Source organism: Parus major, chromosome 1A, assembly GCF_001522545.3.
Source record: "Parus major isolate Abel chromosome 1A, Parus_major1.1, whole genome shotgun sequence".
Taxonomy (NCBI): Eukaryota; Metazoa; Chordata; class Aves; order Passeriformes; family Paridae; genus Parus; species Parus major.
In genome coordinates, this window is record NC_031773.1 from 51,665,027 (window position 1) to 51,681,546 (window position 16,520).

The following is a 16,520-nucleotide window of genomic DNA, read 5'->3' on the forward strand; positions in this document are numbered from 1 at the left end:
AATCAGTCTGAAAGCCTTTCCAGGGAAATCTTCTGAACACAGGGACAGTACACTGCCAGCACCACATGCTGCTGTGTCCACTGCAGCAAGGAACAAGCTCCTGAACTCTGGTCTCACTCACGTTGTGCAGACATGCTCCTATAGCTGCAGGTACCTGTTTCAGCTGTACCATGGTAAGTCACTCCTCTATCTACAGGAACGTTTCAACAGTGTCATCAGTAGCCAGGAAGGACTGTAAATATGTCAGACCCTGAAGAGTGACTTAAGGTACTTCTCTTTATATTCCTTCATAAAGATAAGCATATATATAAGCAAATACCTATAGCAAAAATGCTCAGAAGATCCTTTTTGTAGGAGCACTTTAAGAAATTTTCATTTGCAAGAACTACTTAGCACTGGAACACTATGAGCCTGACAATGTCCTCATCCACTAATTCTCCCTGCACAGCACCCTGAGGCAACACCAAGGCCCAGAAGGGTGAAAGCCCTCCTTGAGTGGCTGTGCATCAGCGCAGCTGCCTGGCAGCACTGCCCAGCAGCTGCATCCAGGGGACAAGACTGCTGCCCTGGCTGGCACTGGGGGCTAGGATGAGCTGGGAAAAGGCTCTTGAGAACTGTATTTAGGCACTTTCATCAGCTTGAGAACATCTGTGAGCAATACAGAGGGTGTTACTCGTTACTCCAGTCTATGAGCTGGAGTATGGCTAAAGATTTCTGTGTTTAAAACACCCCCAACTGTAAGAAGAGTGTAAGCACCTAAAGATCAGAAAGCAACCGGTGAAAAGCACTCAGTCATTTCCCAGCTGCCACCTTCACCCAGCTACCACCTTCAGCATTAAGAATGACCAGATTTAACACTGACAGACTCAGCATGGCCACTAATTCGTTTGAAAAAAATACAAAAAAGTTATGTGCAATATAAAACAAGCAGGAGATGAAAGCGTTATACTTCAGTCATTACTGACATTATGCAGTGTTATTCCAAAAGTTGACTAGTGAAGAAAATAATAAAACTTCATTAGACATTAGAAATCTGCAAACTTTCACATTCTTATGAAATCTGCCTTCAAATTTCATAACAAACAGATTAAGCCTGTGTAATTTGCTTGAAAAAAAGTATCAGTGTCCTTAAACAAAGTCCCTAAATAGGGCACTACAAAGTTGAAGTTTGAGGATGGGGGATTTTAGAGCTAGATAGATGATTATATTCTCCCTAGGAAACATGATTAGTCAGATTTTTTAAAAGCTACCATAACATACCAACAGGAAGTGTTTCAAGGACCAGGATACTTGATATACAATTTATGGAATATGCAGTGAATAAAGAAAACAAAATTGTATCTCTAAAACAAAAAGAGAAGCAACATATGGAATAAGTTGGTAGGAAAGGCAATTAAAATAAAAAGTATATAAAAAAAACTTGCAAAAGAGACCTAAACTTGCTCCTTGAGAAGAAGGGGACTGGAAGGATAATAAAAATAGCAGGAAGGTAGGATTAAGATACATTTTGGAAGGGCAGGCATGTGAAGCCATATGGCCTTTTCCTGTTCCTAAACTATCTTATGTTCTTTGAACTCCGTGTCTCAGAAGCCAGTCTGATCAACACAGCAGGAAGTTTGCAGATTAGAGTATTATGCCAGACTGAAACATTGTGTAATCGAAAGAAAAAAAAAAAAAGGAAAAAAGAGCACACACAGAATATTCCAAAGGAACAGACGCTTTCCTCCAAATCCATATTTACAGTACCATTAAAGTCAACATGAAAATGCTTATCTGATTCCAAGCATATGTAAGACTTTCTGCTGACAGAAATCTGATTTTTTTCTATCTCTCAGCAAGAAAGTCTTGACTTTAGCTTTTTTTTCCAGGCAGTAAAACTTGGGAAATTTTCATATGTACCACAAGGTCCATTCCCATTACAGCCACACATACACCAGCAATTTTTAAAATGTGGATCCACAAAACGCTTCTAAGAAATAAAAAACGCACACTACTCTTCAGCCTCGTTTCTCAATCTCACAGCAGTTTGCAAACAAGAGAAAGTTCCCAAGCTCTGAGACATGAGAAAATTTTTTCAGATGTGTCTCAACAGGATTTCCCCACTCTCCTGAAACACCTAAATCTAAAGAGCAGATTCTTACCCAGTGATCCCAGATGTTACATAGTCCTTCCCGAGGTAGTTATAACCATGGCGAATAAGATCTTCACACACATCCTTAACTTTACTGCCGCCAAAAGCCGTTCCATAGTGAAATCTGCCATCGAGCACCCCAGCCTTTCCAGCCAGGAGTTCAATCAACTTTCCTACCTGTGGAAGAAAAGCAGAGTTAGCAGCCTGGTCATTAGGACATTGCTGGATTGGTCACAGCACAAGCTAGGCAGATGGCAGCCTGTTGCATGCAACAGGAGGAGTGGAAGAAGCCCAAGAACCAACTGAGAGTGCTCCTGCGTGAAGGGGGAAAACTGGACTCTTCGCAAGGTCTGGGAACACCTTTAATGTCCCAAGGCAGTTCCACTTCTTCCAGTTGTCTGAAAAATGGGCATGATCTGTGTGGCCTTCTGCTGGAGGAAACAGCCTTGGAGATTGACTCGCTGCTCTGCAGCCGGGGGAACAGAAGGGAAGATGTTAACGAAGGAAGAAAGATCAGAGGTTGTGTGAAGGAAGCACTGAGGTCCCATATAAAGGGCAGGCAGTGAGGTATTTAGCAGGCAGTGACCCTGCAGCACAGTTGCAAGACTCACCTCAGTTCCATGAGGTGTGCATAATTTAAGAAGTTTTATAGGTCTGAATCTATAATTGAAGCTCCTCTTCAACCTTCACCTTACAGTCTGCCTCAGCCAGATTAATGGGCACACACAATAGGGAAGGAAGAGCAAGAAATTTTCAAACACCAAGGGTGCAAGTGAAGTATTCAGTTGCATCCCTCTCAGCTTGAAACAGAAGAAAACAAGAGTGATGCACGAAGAGCCTGCAACCTTACTTCTTTTACAGTAGGATGTTTCAAAACAGTGAAACAGAGGGCTGGCTACTCAGAGCAGAGCATGATGACTGGAGAATATTCCCAGTGAAATCATGCTTCAAGCTTTTATTGTCTCTAGTGGGTGATCCCTTCTCTTTCCCTCTTGGGGGACAGTGTCTTGTGAATCGGGCAGCACCACTCACCGTCATACGCGACGGGAAGCCATGAGGGTTCATTATGATATCTGGGCAGATCCCTGTATCACAAAATGGCATGTCCTCCTGAGGAACAATCAGTCCACACACCCCTGCAGAAGAGAAAACATTTCAATTCACAAAAGAGTAAACCACCAGCAGGGCTAATGCTCATCGCCAGATTTTCTTTAGTGTTTCCCTCCTCCTCTCTTTCTCATGGATCACTTTTCACCCAGATTCATTACCATGACCAGTACTCCCAACCTGCACACTAGAAGACAGCCCTTGTGACAGGACTGGCAAAATTAGCATATAACTAATACAATAGCTAATATATTAGCATAATGCTCCCAGTGATTTTTGTGTTAGCAAATTAGGGGATAAAGCTTTGGATCCTATTTTCAGAAGCAACTGGAAACTTCTGTCCAATCAGACTGGAATATCTCAAGAGAGACACCGTTTTTAAAGATGATGCTATAATTTCCTGAAAGAAAAACACTCAGAAATTTGGCCTCTTAGCTTGTATCTTTGGACATGCAGAATTATTATTGATTTGAAATTTATTTATCATATGTATCTTTGCTAAATACTGTCAACAAAAACAAATTGGACTTTGACAGGGACTGAAAAGAGAAGTAGGGGAAAATAAATAAAAAACAACTAAGATTTTTTTCAGGTAACATCAGTTTGCTCAGCAAACTGCTATCAATGAACTAAAAAGTGCAATCCACTCCACAGACTGCTTTAACTTTGTCAGTCCATGAACACAAACTGTCCCTTTAAAAGTTTTGGAAGCTTTTGTCAGTCTCTATCAGTAACAGATAGAAAACAAAGAAAACCCACCAAAGTCTAAAAATATTGCAGAAAGAATAAGCAGAAACATGAAAACTCATTTTAAATGTCCATCATGCATCTCAAAGTTTTCCTTCCAACTCTTACAATTTTCTATAGTGAATTCTGCAAATCGACATACTTCAGCTATAAATGATCAAGAGATCTAACATTCAAATTCAGGTGCTAAAATGCAGCTGCTTAAGCCCATACTCCTTTGAACCAAAGCTACTGTTTCAGCTGGACAATTTCTTCCAGAGGCCCTTAGAGCTGAAAAAGTCTGCAAGCTATTTGAGATCAGCCTGCTGCAACTGTGCCAGAGCATGCTTTGGGAACAGTCCTGGAGTGGAGGGGGCTCCTGGAAGACTGAGGGTACTGGTTACATCCCTAAAAAGGCATCCCCGACCAGCCAGTTCACAGGGGGATATCGGCGTCTGCTCAGGAGGGAGCTCCTCTTCCACTGTCCAAGCAAGACAGGGATAGGTGTATGGGACAGTAGTTAATAGAATGAGAATGGTAAGTATGGGGGAAGGGAGCAGAAAAAAAACTGTCTGGGGCAAAGGGGTGTGTGTTGTTGCATTTAGTTTTTAAACCTATTGAAACTAATTTTCATTGTTCTACTGTGATAAATCAATAACATCCTTCTAGCCCTCCCTGCCAAGCAGAAATCATTTGCTGAAAATAAAAAAAAAACAAAAAAAAAAACCAAACCAACCCACTATCTCTTCCTTGCACAGCTTTTTTTTTGTCCTAAAATTTTATACATAAATACTCTGTTATATGTGTACTATCATGTATACAATCTGCCTTATTTGCATTTACATCTAAGAAAGCATTAGGTTGCATCTGGACTTCACGGCACCTGTAAGCCAAGAATTAAATCTTAGCTAACTTAAAATTACTTTAGGCTCTGAAAACCTTTTATATGCCAAGCTGGTTCCCATAGCAGACAGCCACTGTGTTGTTTGTTTTGTGTGAAAGTGAATGATAAAAGATCCATGAAATCGACACAGAAAGGCAGAACAGCAGAAAGAACTGAGGGCTCTCCATCATAGCGGCTTCTACCCTCCGCTGACTTGTGTAACAATAGGACCTACACACCCAACTGCAGATCTAACACAGCTGTGCATTTCATTAGATGAAGAGCACTAGTGACACAAGTAAATAATTAACTTATTCTGGTCCGCTGACTGTGGTTATGAGACCAGTCATAGCTGACAGATTTTAATACAAGTTAACACAAAGACAGCATAATGAGCTTAGAAGTTAAAAACAAAATATTTAGACAGAATCCAGAAATGTGAAGCTCACTAGGCCATTTATAAAGTTTCTATTTTACAGAGGGGAAGAAAAAAGGGAAAAAAAAAAAAAAGAAAAAGGGAAAGCTATAAAGCCTCAGTTCTAAGCTTCTGTATTTTAAGAAGTTGCTGAGCCTGTAGCAGATCTATAGCATGTCTGTGTGCATTTAAGAGGACAGAGGAGCTATCCTACCCTATGTTTTAAGAAAGTTCATTCAACTGTTAAAAAAGCTGAAAGATACTTTTCCTATATACAATGCTATTTCTAAAAGAAAGTAACTGCAATTCATTCAAAATATAAACTTGATTTCATTTTGCAATCGCTTGCTTTCAGAAGCTCTTTAGGAGACAAATGCTTGCAGATCTACACTTTAAGCTCCTGAATTTGCTACTCTTTTTTTTTTTTTTTTTGCAGCATAGCAGTACCAGCCAAGCCAACAGCTGCAAAAAAAGTGACCAGTTGAATTAATTAATGTGAGTGGAATTATCATTTGCAACTGGCTAATAAAACAGTGAAGGAGGCTGGATTTAAAACAGCCTCAAGTTCCAAACCCTGTTCAAGTACGAACTGCATCTCATAACTGAGCAACTGCACCCCATACAATATTCATAAATAAGGCACACTCAAACTAGGAGGCTGTTTTGCTCTGTGGCTCTTACTAGAAGTTAGTATTTCTTAATTTCGACTGATTTAGACATCACATGAAAATTGATCCCCAGCATTCATAAAGGACACATGAAATAATTTGGTTTCATCCACTTCCCCTCCTCTCGCAATTTTTATATGCTGCATCTGGAATTGAGCAATTCGACTTGAGACTAAATTCCATACTGCAGTAGGCCTGAATGGCTTTCACCTATGCATTCTGGTGCCTCATCTGGAACCAGAATCAAGTATTAACAACCAGAAAAGGCTGCAGACAAAACAAAAAACAAAATGTGTTTTTTAACGTGGATTAACAAGATGGTTATGTGCTTGAGCAAGAAAGCATCTGGTAACTTGCTACATCTAATTTCTTTTCCATTGAAAACAAATTGAATTCTAGAAAAAAACTTTCTGTGTATCAATTTTGCAATGTCACCTTAGAAGGAAAATCAGAGAAAATTCTAAGAAATTATTTTACAATATCAGAAAAGAAGAAAAAGTGGATTAATAAGCATGGAAGCTTAATGCAAGGATAACAGTTTAAATCAGAATAACCTTAAATCAGACATCCGCAGTGGTTTAACATGCAAGTATAAAACAGCCATAGGCAGTGTTTTTCAATGCTATTGTATGGCAGCCAATAAATGACAGCCCCCTGACTATGCACAATAGCCCCCAGCCCCACACACGCTATCAGCATCAATGCTGACAGCATCTCAAACCCATGTACCTCCACAAGGCACTGACAGCATAAAGAGCCCCTTGCCCCTCTACTTTTGTCTGAGTTTCTTTTCCTAATCAGGAGAAACTCAGGTTTCCAGAGCTGGTACCTTTCGTGTGGTTGCTTTTACAGTTTGCTGACAAACACAAGCACAGCCAGACTTGTAAAAGCTCGGTTCTGTGCAGAGAGGGGGAAGGGGGGCGGCCGGGAGGGGGCAGGGACAGAACACAACAGTATGGGAAAGTTTTTCACCGGGCTACAATAAGGTGCCTTCTATACACACACATGCCAAATGGAAAGAAAAAAAAAAATCATCAAATAAGTCAAAACAACCTAATATAGAAAACTAATTACTACCAGCAGGAGGGACATTAGAGAGCAAAGGAGACGACGTGAATAGAAGCAGCAGCAGTACCAGTTTCTATCAGCAAGATAAAAAGAAGCACATTACTAAACGAGCTTGTTTACTCATTCTAATGATACGGTGGTAAAAGAGCTAAAACTGACTTGAAAGGCATCTATTTTAGCTTCGCCAGATTTAGCAGAATTTGGAAATACTCTTGAGAAATAAGACAACATCACATAATTAAGCAAAGTTGTAGCTGTAACACATCGCTGTATCTTACGGGCAAGTGACAGATTTGCAAAAATTAGTAAGGCTGAACAAAAAATGTACAGCTGCTTCAAAACTCTCTAATTACATACTGTGTTGGCTAACTAAGCATAAAAGAAGTCTAGAAGAAAAAAGTGCTGCATCACATAAGCTTTGTTCAATATTGAATCATTCACTGATCTATCATATCACTCGCTACATCCCATTTGACATAAGAGGTAAAGAACAGAATTAAAATTAACAGATAAATAATGCATAAGTAAACTTGATTAGTTTTCTTATTAAAAACATCACTCTAAATGAGAGGAGGTGCTAGAAGACAATACAGTTTGTACACTGCTTTCCCATGAGCTGCTGAATGGTCTGATGTGATAAATTTGCATAGTCTGAAGCACACAAAGAGCTGATTAATTGAAACCCTTACAATGCTTCTGGAAGCAGCTATTGTAAAACAATAACCATAGGAACTTTACAAAATACACATGGCTGAATGAGTCAAGAGCTTAATAAAATGTGTGTTCAGGATACACTATTTGGAAACAGAATTAGAGATTTTTATTCTGTGCCATAAAATGCTAAATCACCCTAATTTCAGAGGTTCAGTTGAGGATTTACTGAAAAGGTCAGAAGGTTACCTGTTTGCTGCTTGAGATAAAAAATGCTGTAATTTTCTTCTTAAGACAGCGAGCTAAGCAGCAGTTTTGTTAAAAATAAATAGAAAAAACAGAATGGGAAGTTTTAATGGCATTCTGACATTTTCTCAAATACAACTTCTGAAGATAAAAATATGGCAAGAAATCCCTACCTTCCCTGATGCCTAATAACTACTAATCATCCCACATTCCTGCAGTCGATTAAGAGTGAATTCTTTTTAATGCCACTTCAACCATTTAATTACTATAAACCCACTGATGTTCTATTAGAGATAAAGTACTAATTCTGACTTGTAACATGGGGGGAAATTACACAAGTAGCCATTTAAAACCAGCATTTTATTTTAAATGTTCTGCTTATCTGTACTGTACAAGAGCCCATTAAAAGGAAAAAGATAAGTTGATCTCACTATGAAGTTAGGAAAGCAGATGGCAGATGCTCAAACTAATAAAAATTTCAAAAAAGTAAGCAAGGTCAGGCTTAGGTAGATGAGTGGTATTGTCATGAAGTTTATGTAGTTGATAATGCAGTGAATGGATTTTGTTTTGACACTAGAGAACACGGTTCATTTAGGAAAACAAAGACGATCTTTCATGAATTTAAACTTGCTTCCTTGTCTTTAGAGTTGTTTAAGTGCAGATACTTCAGAAAGGTTTAATCCTTTATCTTAGATCTTCAGCTATTAAAAAGCTTCTGTTTGCCAGTTCAAACAATCTCTTGCTTAAATACAGTTTTTCCACTCCTCAGGAATACTGTTCAGTATTGCTGCTTAGTTCTGTGATCTACAGGACCTTTGTTGGAGGTGTTAATCCTTTTTCACATGAGAGACTGAGAAATGTTCTTTCAGAGAAGTGTTATATTGCTTTTTTTCACATCAAAGGAGCCCAACTTTTTCCTCATTGTGACTTGTAGCAAAGCAAGAGGAAATCTGGAAATATAATAATTTACTTTGTATGGAACTCAGATGAAGCTTCTTTAGCTTAACAATCCCTTTGCCTTCTGTGCTTTGAAAAGTGACTTTGCTTGAAGAATACAAGATTAAAACAACAAAATAATTACCCCAAAAAAAGATTATTTTTTTTATCCTTCTGGAAAATATATGATGCAATACAGTGAAAACAAAGTTCTGCAGTTCAGGATAAACATATAACTACCAGAGAGGATTTATTTGTGAGTCACTAGGAGCTTAATGACATTACAGACTATAGAGACAATGCCAGACCCAAAGATCTTACTGCAACACGCAGTTTGAAGATGAATATTAAAATAAAGCAAAATATTTGCATTTCAGAACACAACATGGTGGCCTCGTTTGTTTGGGTTTTTTTTCCTTCTCCCCATATATTTCTTTTTGAGATGCCTTGAAGGACAGGCAACCTTTTACAGGCAGCTTGGAAGGAGTGTACTTAAAACATGGACTCGCGTGAAAAGAGGGTGTGGTGGTCAGAAGTGGTGACCCTTGCCAATACCATGTTGACATGTGAGAGGACACAAAGAAGGCAGCAAATACAGAGGCAGTGACATAGATCTGTATTATTACAGAGGCCTACAAAATCTACCTACATATTTAACGAAAGGCTTTTCTGTAACAAAAGGCTAAAGCTGGTTTGTGAGATTTAATCTGTTGTATCCCAGACACTTTCTAATTCCCTTACTCTGCTTCCTTCTGCTCCAGTGACAAAGCACAGCTTTGAAATACAAATCAATTTGGAATACAGGAAAAAGACCATCAAAAAGTTTGAGACATGGTTTGTGCACTCTCTTATTTTACACATATTTAATTATTTAAAACCCACTACTACAGTGATTCCATGGAATCAAATCTCATGTTCATGTGTCCCTTCTTGAAAATAACTATTTCACAAAAAAGACTGACAATGGAGACAGACATATGCTTTTTCTCCTTCTCACTGAACCAAGGTACTTGGTAGTTTAAGCTCATTATATGTTTAAATGTCCCTATGGCAGGTTTAAAGCTAACAGTCACAAATTAAACTTGAAGTCATAATTGCCTACATTCAGACCAAGATGAGAGAAAAAATTCAAAGCTAATTAAAAATGCTCTCAACAGAAAAAATTAAACAGTCAGTACTATGATTTCTGCTTCACAATTGTCTATATTCTTCTGATATAACTGATCCTTCCCCAGTTTGATATCAGAGAACGATACCACATGTAACTTTAAAAAGCTATCAAAGGAGATTTTCCTTTTCATGTCTTTTCTCCAGTTCTGTTGTTGACAGTATTGGCTGCTTCACTGTATAATTAAATTGCAAAACAGCGAACTGCACTGTTCTCAGTATTTTTTTTCTTAGTATCTATCAAATGTATCTTCTCCATATTCCTCCTTTCTCCTGTTTACTGTAACATCTTTTTCTATAATGAACTGAGAGGTTTCCTGCCAGGAAGGCTATGAGTCCTAGAAAGATGTAACAATTTGGAATATGATCACTCCCCTGATCACAAGGGATTACTATAGATTGATGTATGTGACAGCAACAGGCACATGCCTGCAAACTCTGTAGCACAACTGTTGCAATGTTTCCACTCATATCTCCAAAATCAAGTTGAAAGTCACATTCTAAGCAACTGATGGGCTTGGGTTTTTATTATTATTATTATTAGCAGTAGTAGTAGTAGTAGTAGTATCCCAAGCACAGATACAGGGTGATCAGGCATTGTTAACCTGATGTAATGCAAGGTATAATTATGGGTGCTCTCAAAGTTTCCTACAGCATTCTGAATAATTCTGAATATTGCTTTTCATTACCATGGGATTTCCACAGGTGGTTGCTTGCTCTACATTGTGAGATGTCTTAGGTGCATTTTGTCATATGGAAGGTCCTTAGCACCCTAAAGCCATACTACAGCCTGCCTGACAAAATTCTGTTTCTTTCTGTCGTTCTTCCACTTCCACTCATGGTTCTATATTTGTGGGGCTCTCTTTTTATTTAATGTTTGGAGGGATATGAAAAAAAAAAAAAAGTTAATTTACATTCTGTTCAACTATTCTCATAGGTACACATTAATAGCCCAAACTAGGAGAAAAAACTAACCTACATTAATCTTTCAGGCAAATCCCTATAAATATTCATCACGATTAAAAAAGAAGCTTCTTTAATATAATTTGGAGGGTTTTTTTTTTTAATTCTAATAAGAAAATTTGTCTTGCACAATACTGATTGTATTGTTATACAATAACTTGCTGCTAAAATACTGCATACCACTTATAAGGAGAAGGGTTTAACTAGACAAAGCTGAAACTGTTTCAAGAAGTAGGCTTTGCTCTAACAGTGCTCCTGACTTTTTAAGCAGTGCACAACTGCATTGTGTATGAGACTGGAAAAATATTTGAAAGAGAATCTACACAAAATCTTCCTGAAGGAGGATTCCCCCTGGGAAAAGGAAGAATGGGGCAGTTAAACATTCCAATTGCTCAGCTCCTTTGGGTTGCCTCTGAAGCTAACAGTCTTCCTCCCCTCATGTACCTTAACTATCCTATAAAGCTGCAGCACAAGAACTAGACTCAGTTTTTTAAGGACAGTCAAGTAGGTAATGCTGCTTCTTTACTTTTTTGAAACCTTCAACAATACCAATTCCCAAATCATTGGGGAACTCAGTGGAAACAGCTTTGTATTTTTAGATCAAAAACCATCTTGAAAATATAATCAGGAAAAACATTTCAATTCTTATCACAAGAGTTTCTCTTCCTTAATAACAATAAAAACAATGGAAATATTTCCTGAGAATACAGAGGAAATCAAAAGGCAGTTTTGTGGGTGTGTGGAGAGACACTGTGGAATTACAGGTGATCTTGCAGAGAGCTGGATGTACTGGGAAAGGCTGTGTAGACTATTCTTACAGATAACACACAAACTTGAGGCAGTGTCTGAAAACAGCTGTCACTGTGATCAACTACTGCCTTCTGCATCCATTTCACCTCTTCTGATTGACAGGGCTGCTGTAGGTAGATGTCCTGATGCCCTAACCTGGACACCACAGCAAGGTGGATTACTGTGGTTAGCTCTGCATCTCACGACAGGGACACAGCCTTTACACCTGGCCAGTACTTATTAGGACAGGATCACAAGGGGGGTATGGGCTGCAATGGGAAGGATTTGGTAATATCAACCTCTTCATCTTTCCATCACATCTGGCAAGAGACCAAGTAATGCTCTCAAGCCAAAATAAGAAGACTTTAAAATGTAACAAGATTACAACATTCAGGTAATAGCACATCACATATAGTAACATAGAAGGTCATGCTTTAAATATTACAAATCTCCATCTCCCAAGTGTACAGGATGACCAGAACATGTCAAAACCTGTCCCACGCTGACACCAATGGGAACAAAACGTGCCTTTAAGTTGGTACAGTCAGACTGTTTTTGGTCACTTCTTTCTTAATACCCTTTTTTCCGCACCTTCCAACTCTGAGATTCAGAGGATGACCTGAGATTTGTATTTTTTCACATTCAGGTCAAGGGAGTTCACTGCTGTTTTTCAGGAGACATGGAAAAAGGTTCAAAATTTTCATTTTCCTAGTAACATTAAAACTTGAGAACTATATGCCACCAAGCAGTTTCCTAGTAGGTACTCATTTTCAGGTTTTGGTCTTAAGATCCAGAGGTGTTCCCAGATCATGTCCCAGGTGTCTTTTTAAAAACATTCCCTTTCTTTCTGCTCTCTGCTGGTACACTCCTAGTTGTGCTCCTGATTTGCTTCCCTTTTACACCATGGTTCTAAGTTATCTACCTGCAGTCTTGTCTTTAGAGCAGAATGTCTGCACAAACCTGCAAACATCACATTTCATCTCTCATCTTTTCTGTGCGTTCAGAACCTCTCCAATCTCTCTATTGACAACCCACTGACAAATCTGTCACCTAAATCCAAACTGTAACTTAAAAAAAAGACCCAACCAAACCTCAAAAACACTGTACCTGTTTAAAATGGGCAATTACTGAATTTTCCAGAGTCATGTATCAACTGAGAGTTGTTGATCACTCCTAAATTAGGTGAACTTAACAAAAAAAAACCTGACATGGCCTTCTATTACCGTATTCATAAAATATCGTAACCAATCAATGGAAACATACATTATGTACATATAGAAGGCATATACAAGAAGAATTTATTTTTATTAAATGTGTCCTTTACCTTTCTGTCCATGACGACTGCTAAACTTATCTCCAATTTCTGGACGTCTGGTTTGCCTCAGCAACATTTTAATCAAGAAAGCATCCTCTGCATTTGATGAAATCATTACTTTTTCAATGTATGAATCAGTGGCACCTTTGTAGCTAGCAAAAGAAGCCAAAACATTGGTTTTACTTCTGTGAACCAAACACAAGTTACAGACAACTATCTCTGTCTTGGTAAGCTCCTGACCAAACTATAATCTTTATGGAACTTGTATATGAGGAAAAAGGATTTTATATTTAAATACATATTTACATACAAGTTGCAGAATACAGCATGTTTCTGAAAGAGTTTCCAGAGCTGCAACAGAAACTAAGGGAGAATTAAGCTGAACTTGTAGAAGACAAGGTATGGATTTTTTTCACACAGGCTCTTCTTGACAGCAAAAGCTTTATCATATATTGCCAATTTCTTGATCTTCACTTAAACAAGCAACACCCAAATATAGTTCTAGTTGAAGAAGGGAATTTTCTAGAATTCAGTATTTTCTCAAACACCTTTCCTTCATGTAATTTGCCCAGCTCTGAAGTTATATAGCAACATACGTTACTGGCACATCTTTGTACTGTGGCTGCTGAGGCACACTGCTTCCTTCCAGAGGTGTCTGGGTCACAGTTGGCATAGATTTGTTCACAAGAACTTGCTTATTTTCTACTTTTTCACCTACAGAGAGAAAGAATAAAAAGCACCATGAAAATCTATCTGCCTGTGTTAGAAACACATTTTAAGCTTTTCAAAAAAAAGAGTAAAGTGGAAGACAAACTGGGAGGAACATGCCCAAGAAGTATTCTCTGTTGTTTCACTAAATATTGAATGTTAAGGGAATCACTAAACCAGTTTTCTTTGGTAAACTACAGCAGAACATAGTGCTGGGTGCACTTTGAGAACAGCTATTCAATATACCCTGTGTCAGAAGTCTGCACAAAAGCATCTGAAGTCATCTGCTCTAAGCATGGAGAAAATTAACATAGAACACTTTGCCATGATTAAACTGACAAAATTTAAAAATTCACACCTAAATTTGGGACAGCCCATCATTCCACAATGAGCTGTGCAAGATTACTGTCAATCTCACCTTGTATTTAGATATTTCTATTGACACTGATGTCACATATAGCTTTTCCCTGCTCCATTCCCTTATCCTGCCCTTTACATTGAAAACCAGATCAGGAGGATTCCAAGTGATACAACTGCACACCAAGTATCTACCTCCCACCTCCTCCACTAAATTACACTGGACTTCAGCCTGTGTCTCTTCTGTCCACATGAACTATCTCAAATGGGTTTTTACCTACATGCTGAGAACAGTCTCACTCTGGAGTCCAGCCTAGCCCTATCTATCCTAATACTTCAGAAGATTCTTGCCTTTTTTTTCCTTAATTAACTTTGAAAGCTCCATTGTGATGTGTTAAAGAGCAAAACTGGCCCAACTGCGTTACTAGAATGGAATTAAGTTTGGTGCCCTTTAAAACACCTTTCTTACTAGATCCTAGCAGATCTATGAAGACATTTTCTAACTGAAGTATGACAGTATGGGAGGATTCTTTCTCAAATCTATTACCATTGGAAAGTTATACACCTCTCTTTATGTTTCTATTTATTTATCTCTCTGCAAACATCTTTCTAAAGTGTTAAAACCATAAGGTTTTATTTCCTCAAACTGCATTAACTGACATCTTGCTAGGGGATTTTGATGCATGAAATCAAAATAATAAGGAGTCTATCTCTATCCTTAAGAAAACAACAGTACATGACAGACAAACAGGGAAAAACTACAGTATTAAAAGCTTGCTAGTTTGGGAACATAAGAATACAAATTATAATGCTTCAGTAGATTCACCTTATTAAAAACCTCACTTTTCTACTTAAATATAAAACTACTCATTTCAAGTACAGAAGTCCCCCCAGTGACTGGGAACATGCTGCTTTCAGGAACTAACTTTTTAAAATTTCCTATCACATTACTGTTGACTTCAAGACAAAAAAACTCCCAAAACACTAGGTATAAAACAAGGTGTGCAAAAAATACTAACAGAACATTAATTTCCACTTTGGCTATGAATATGCCATGAGTGAACATGCAGTTTGACCTACCTGGAGAACAGATACCATCAGCATCTAAAATCTCATGGCGCCAGATTGGTTTACGGGTAGCTGCATCCAGCATCGGCCCCATCACTTTATCAAATGTCTGATTTGTGTAACGCTTCAGTGTACACTTGGCATTCTTGTACACAAGACACCTTCCAAAACCTAAAATGGAACACAAACTCATCTGCCTAGGAATAAAATCTGAGCTATGGAATACAAAATATTTTTTGTTAGATTATTCATTGGCTTGAACACACATAACATTGTACACGGATGCCTAGGGGTGCACAACTTAAACGTGAGATCATGTACGCTACTTTTTTTTAGACACTGGGCTACAGTCCAATTCTGAACTGTGCTGATCTGCTTCTGTATCTCTGCACACACACACATATAATTTCTCTTGAAATCACTGAGTCTTTTGAAAGATTTTGGTGATTTCCAGGAAGATGTAACATGGGAGAAGAGACTGTAATAGGGTGAGAGGAGCACTTACTCTTTTCATGACTTCTAAGAAACCTGAACTTTACTGATGTTTGTGGCTGGCATAAGCTAGTCTACCAGGAAAGTACTGAGTGTTTAGTATGATCAACCCATTATTCTTTTTTCCCCTCACCTGAAATTATATGTACTGTTATAAAACAAGTGAGTTTTGGATGAGAAAAGTACAGTCTGTGGAATTTCCCTCCAAGTACAGCAACCAATCATGATACTAAAGACTTTAATCACATTTAGAATTACGGAGAGCCAAGAGCAAGGCTTGCTAATAATCTTGCATTACTTTAGTTTGTTTGAAAGATGGCTGTGGCCACATACAGTACATCTATATCTTCAGATTATGTCAAGTAATTCCTGACAGGCACCACAGCTCTCCCTCTAAATGTTACCAGTCTACCAGAAAAGAAAACATTCAGTTTTAAATCACGCCTGTTGTTGTTTTAGAAAAGGAGGCATAAATTAAATGCAGCAGACATTAATGCCAAAGATACATGTCTAGGAATACTATTATTGCTGCCTAGCAACTAGGAGGAAGGGAGTTGGGGGGCGGGAATAAAGTGATGGACAAATCTGATTTTGGCCACCTAAAACTAAAACCAATTTGATCACTACACTATGCCTGCTCTCAAAGGAATTTATTTAGAAAAGGGAGAGAAGAGTGACTAAGTTATCAGGCAACTCTCCTCCAGCCCTCAGCAGCATTAACATGAAGTGCTGAAGAAGTGTGGAGAGAATGAGACAGGCTAGACCTGCACAAACATGGGTCTCTGTTAGTCAACCTTCCCTTTGGTGTTTATGTACTTTTACTCAAAATA

General features: G+C 38.3%; 1 protein-coding gene across 1 annotated transcript in view; it reads right to left on the bottom strand.

The window, feature by feature from the left end:
• POLR3B (RNA polymerase III subunit B) overlaps positions 1–16,520 on the bottom strand; it is a 72,736-nt gene that overhangs the window by 11,340 nt on the left and 44,876 nt on the right. Inside the window, exons 21-25 of the mRNA XM_015628557.2 lie at positions 15,211–15,369; positions 13,662–13,779; positions 13,075–13,217; positions 3,164–3,267; positions 2,142–2,308 (exon numbers count right to left, since the gene is read on the bottom strand). Coding sequence (XP_015484043.1) covers positions 2,142–2,308; positions 3,164–3,267; positions 13,075–13,217; positions 13,662–13,779; positions 15,211–15,369 — 691 coding nt within the window. The remainder of the gene's footprint in view (positions 1–2,141; positions 2,309–3,163; positions 3,268–13,074; positions 13,218–13,661; positions 13,780–15,210; positions 15,370–16,520) is intronic.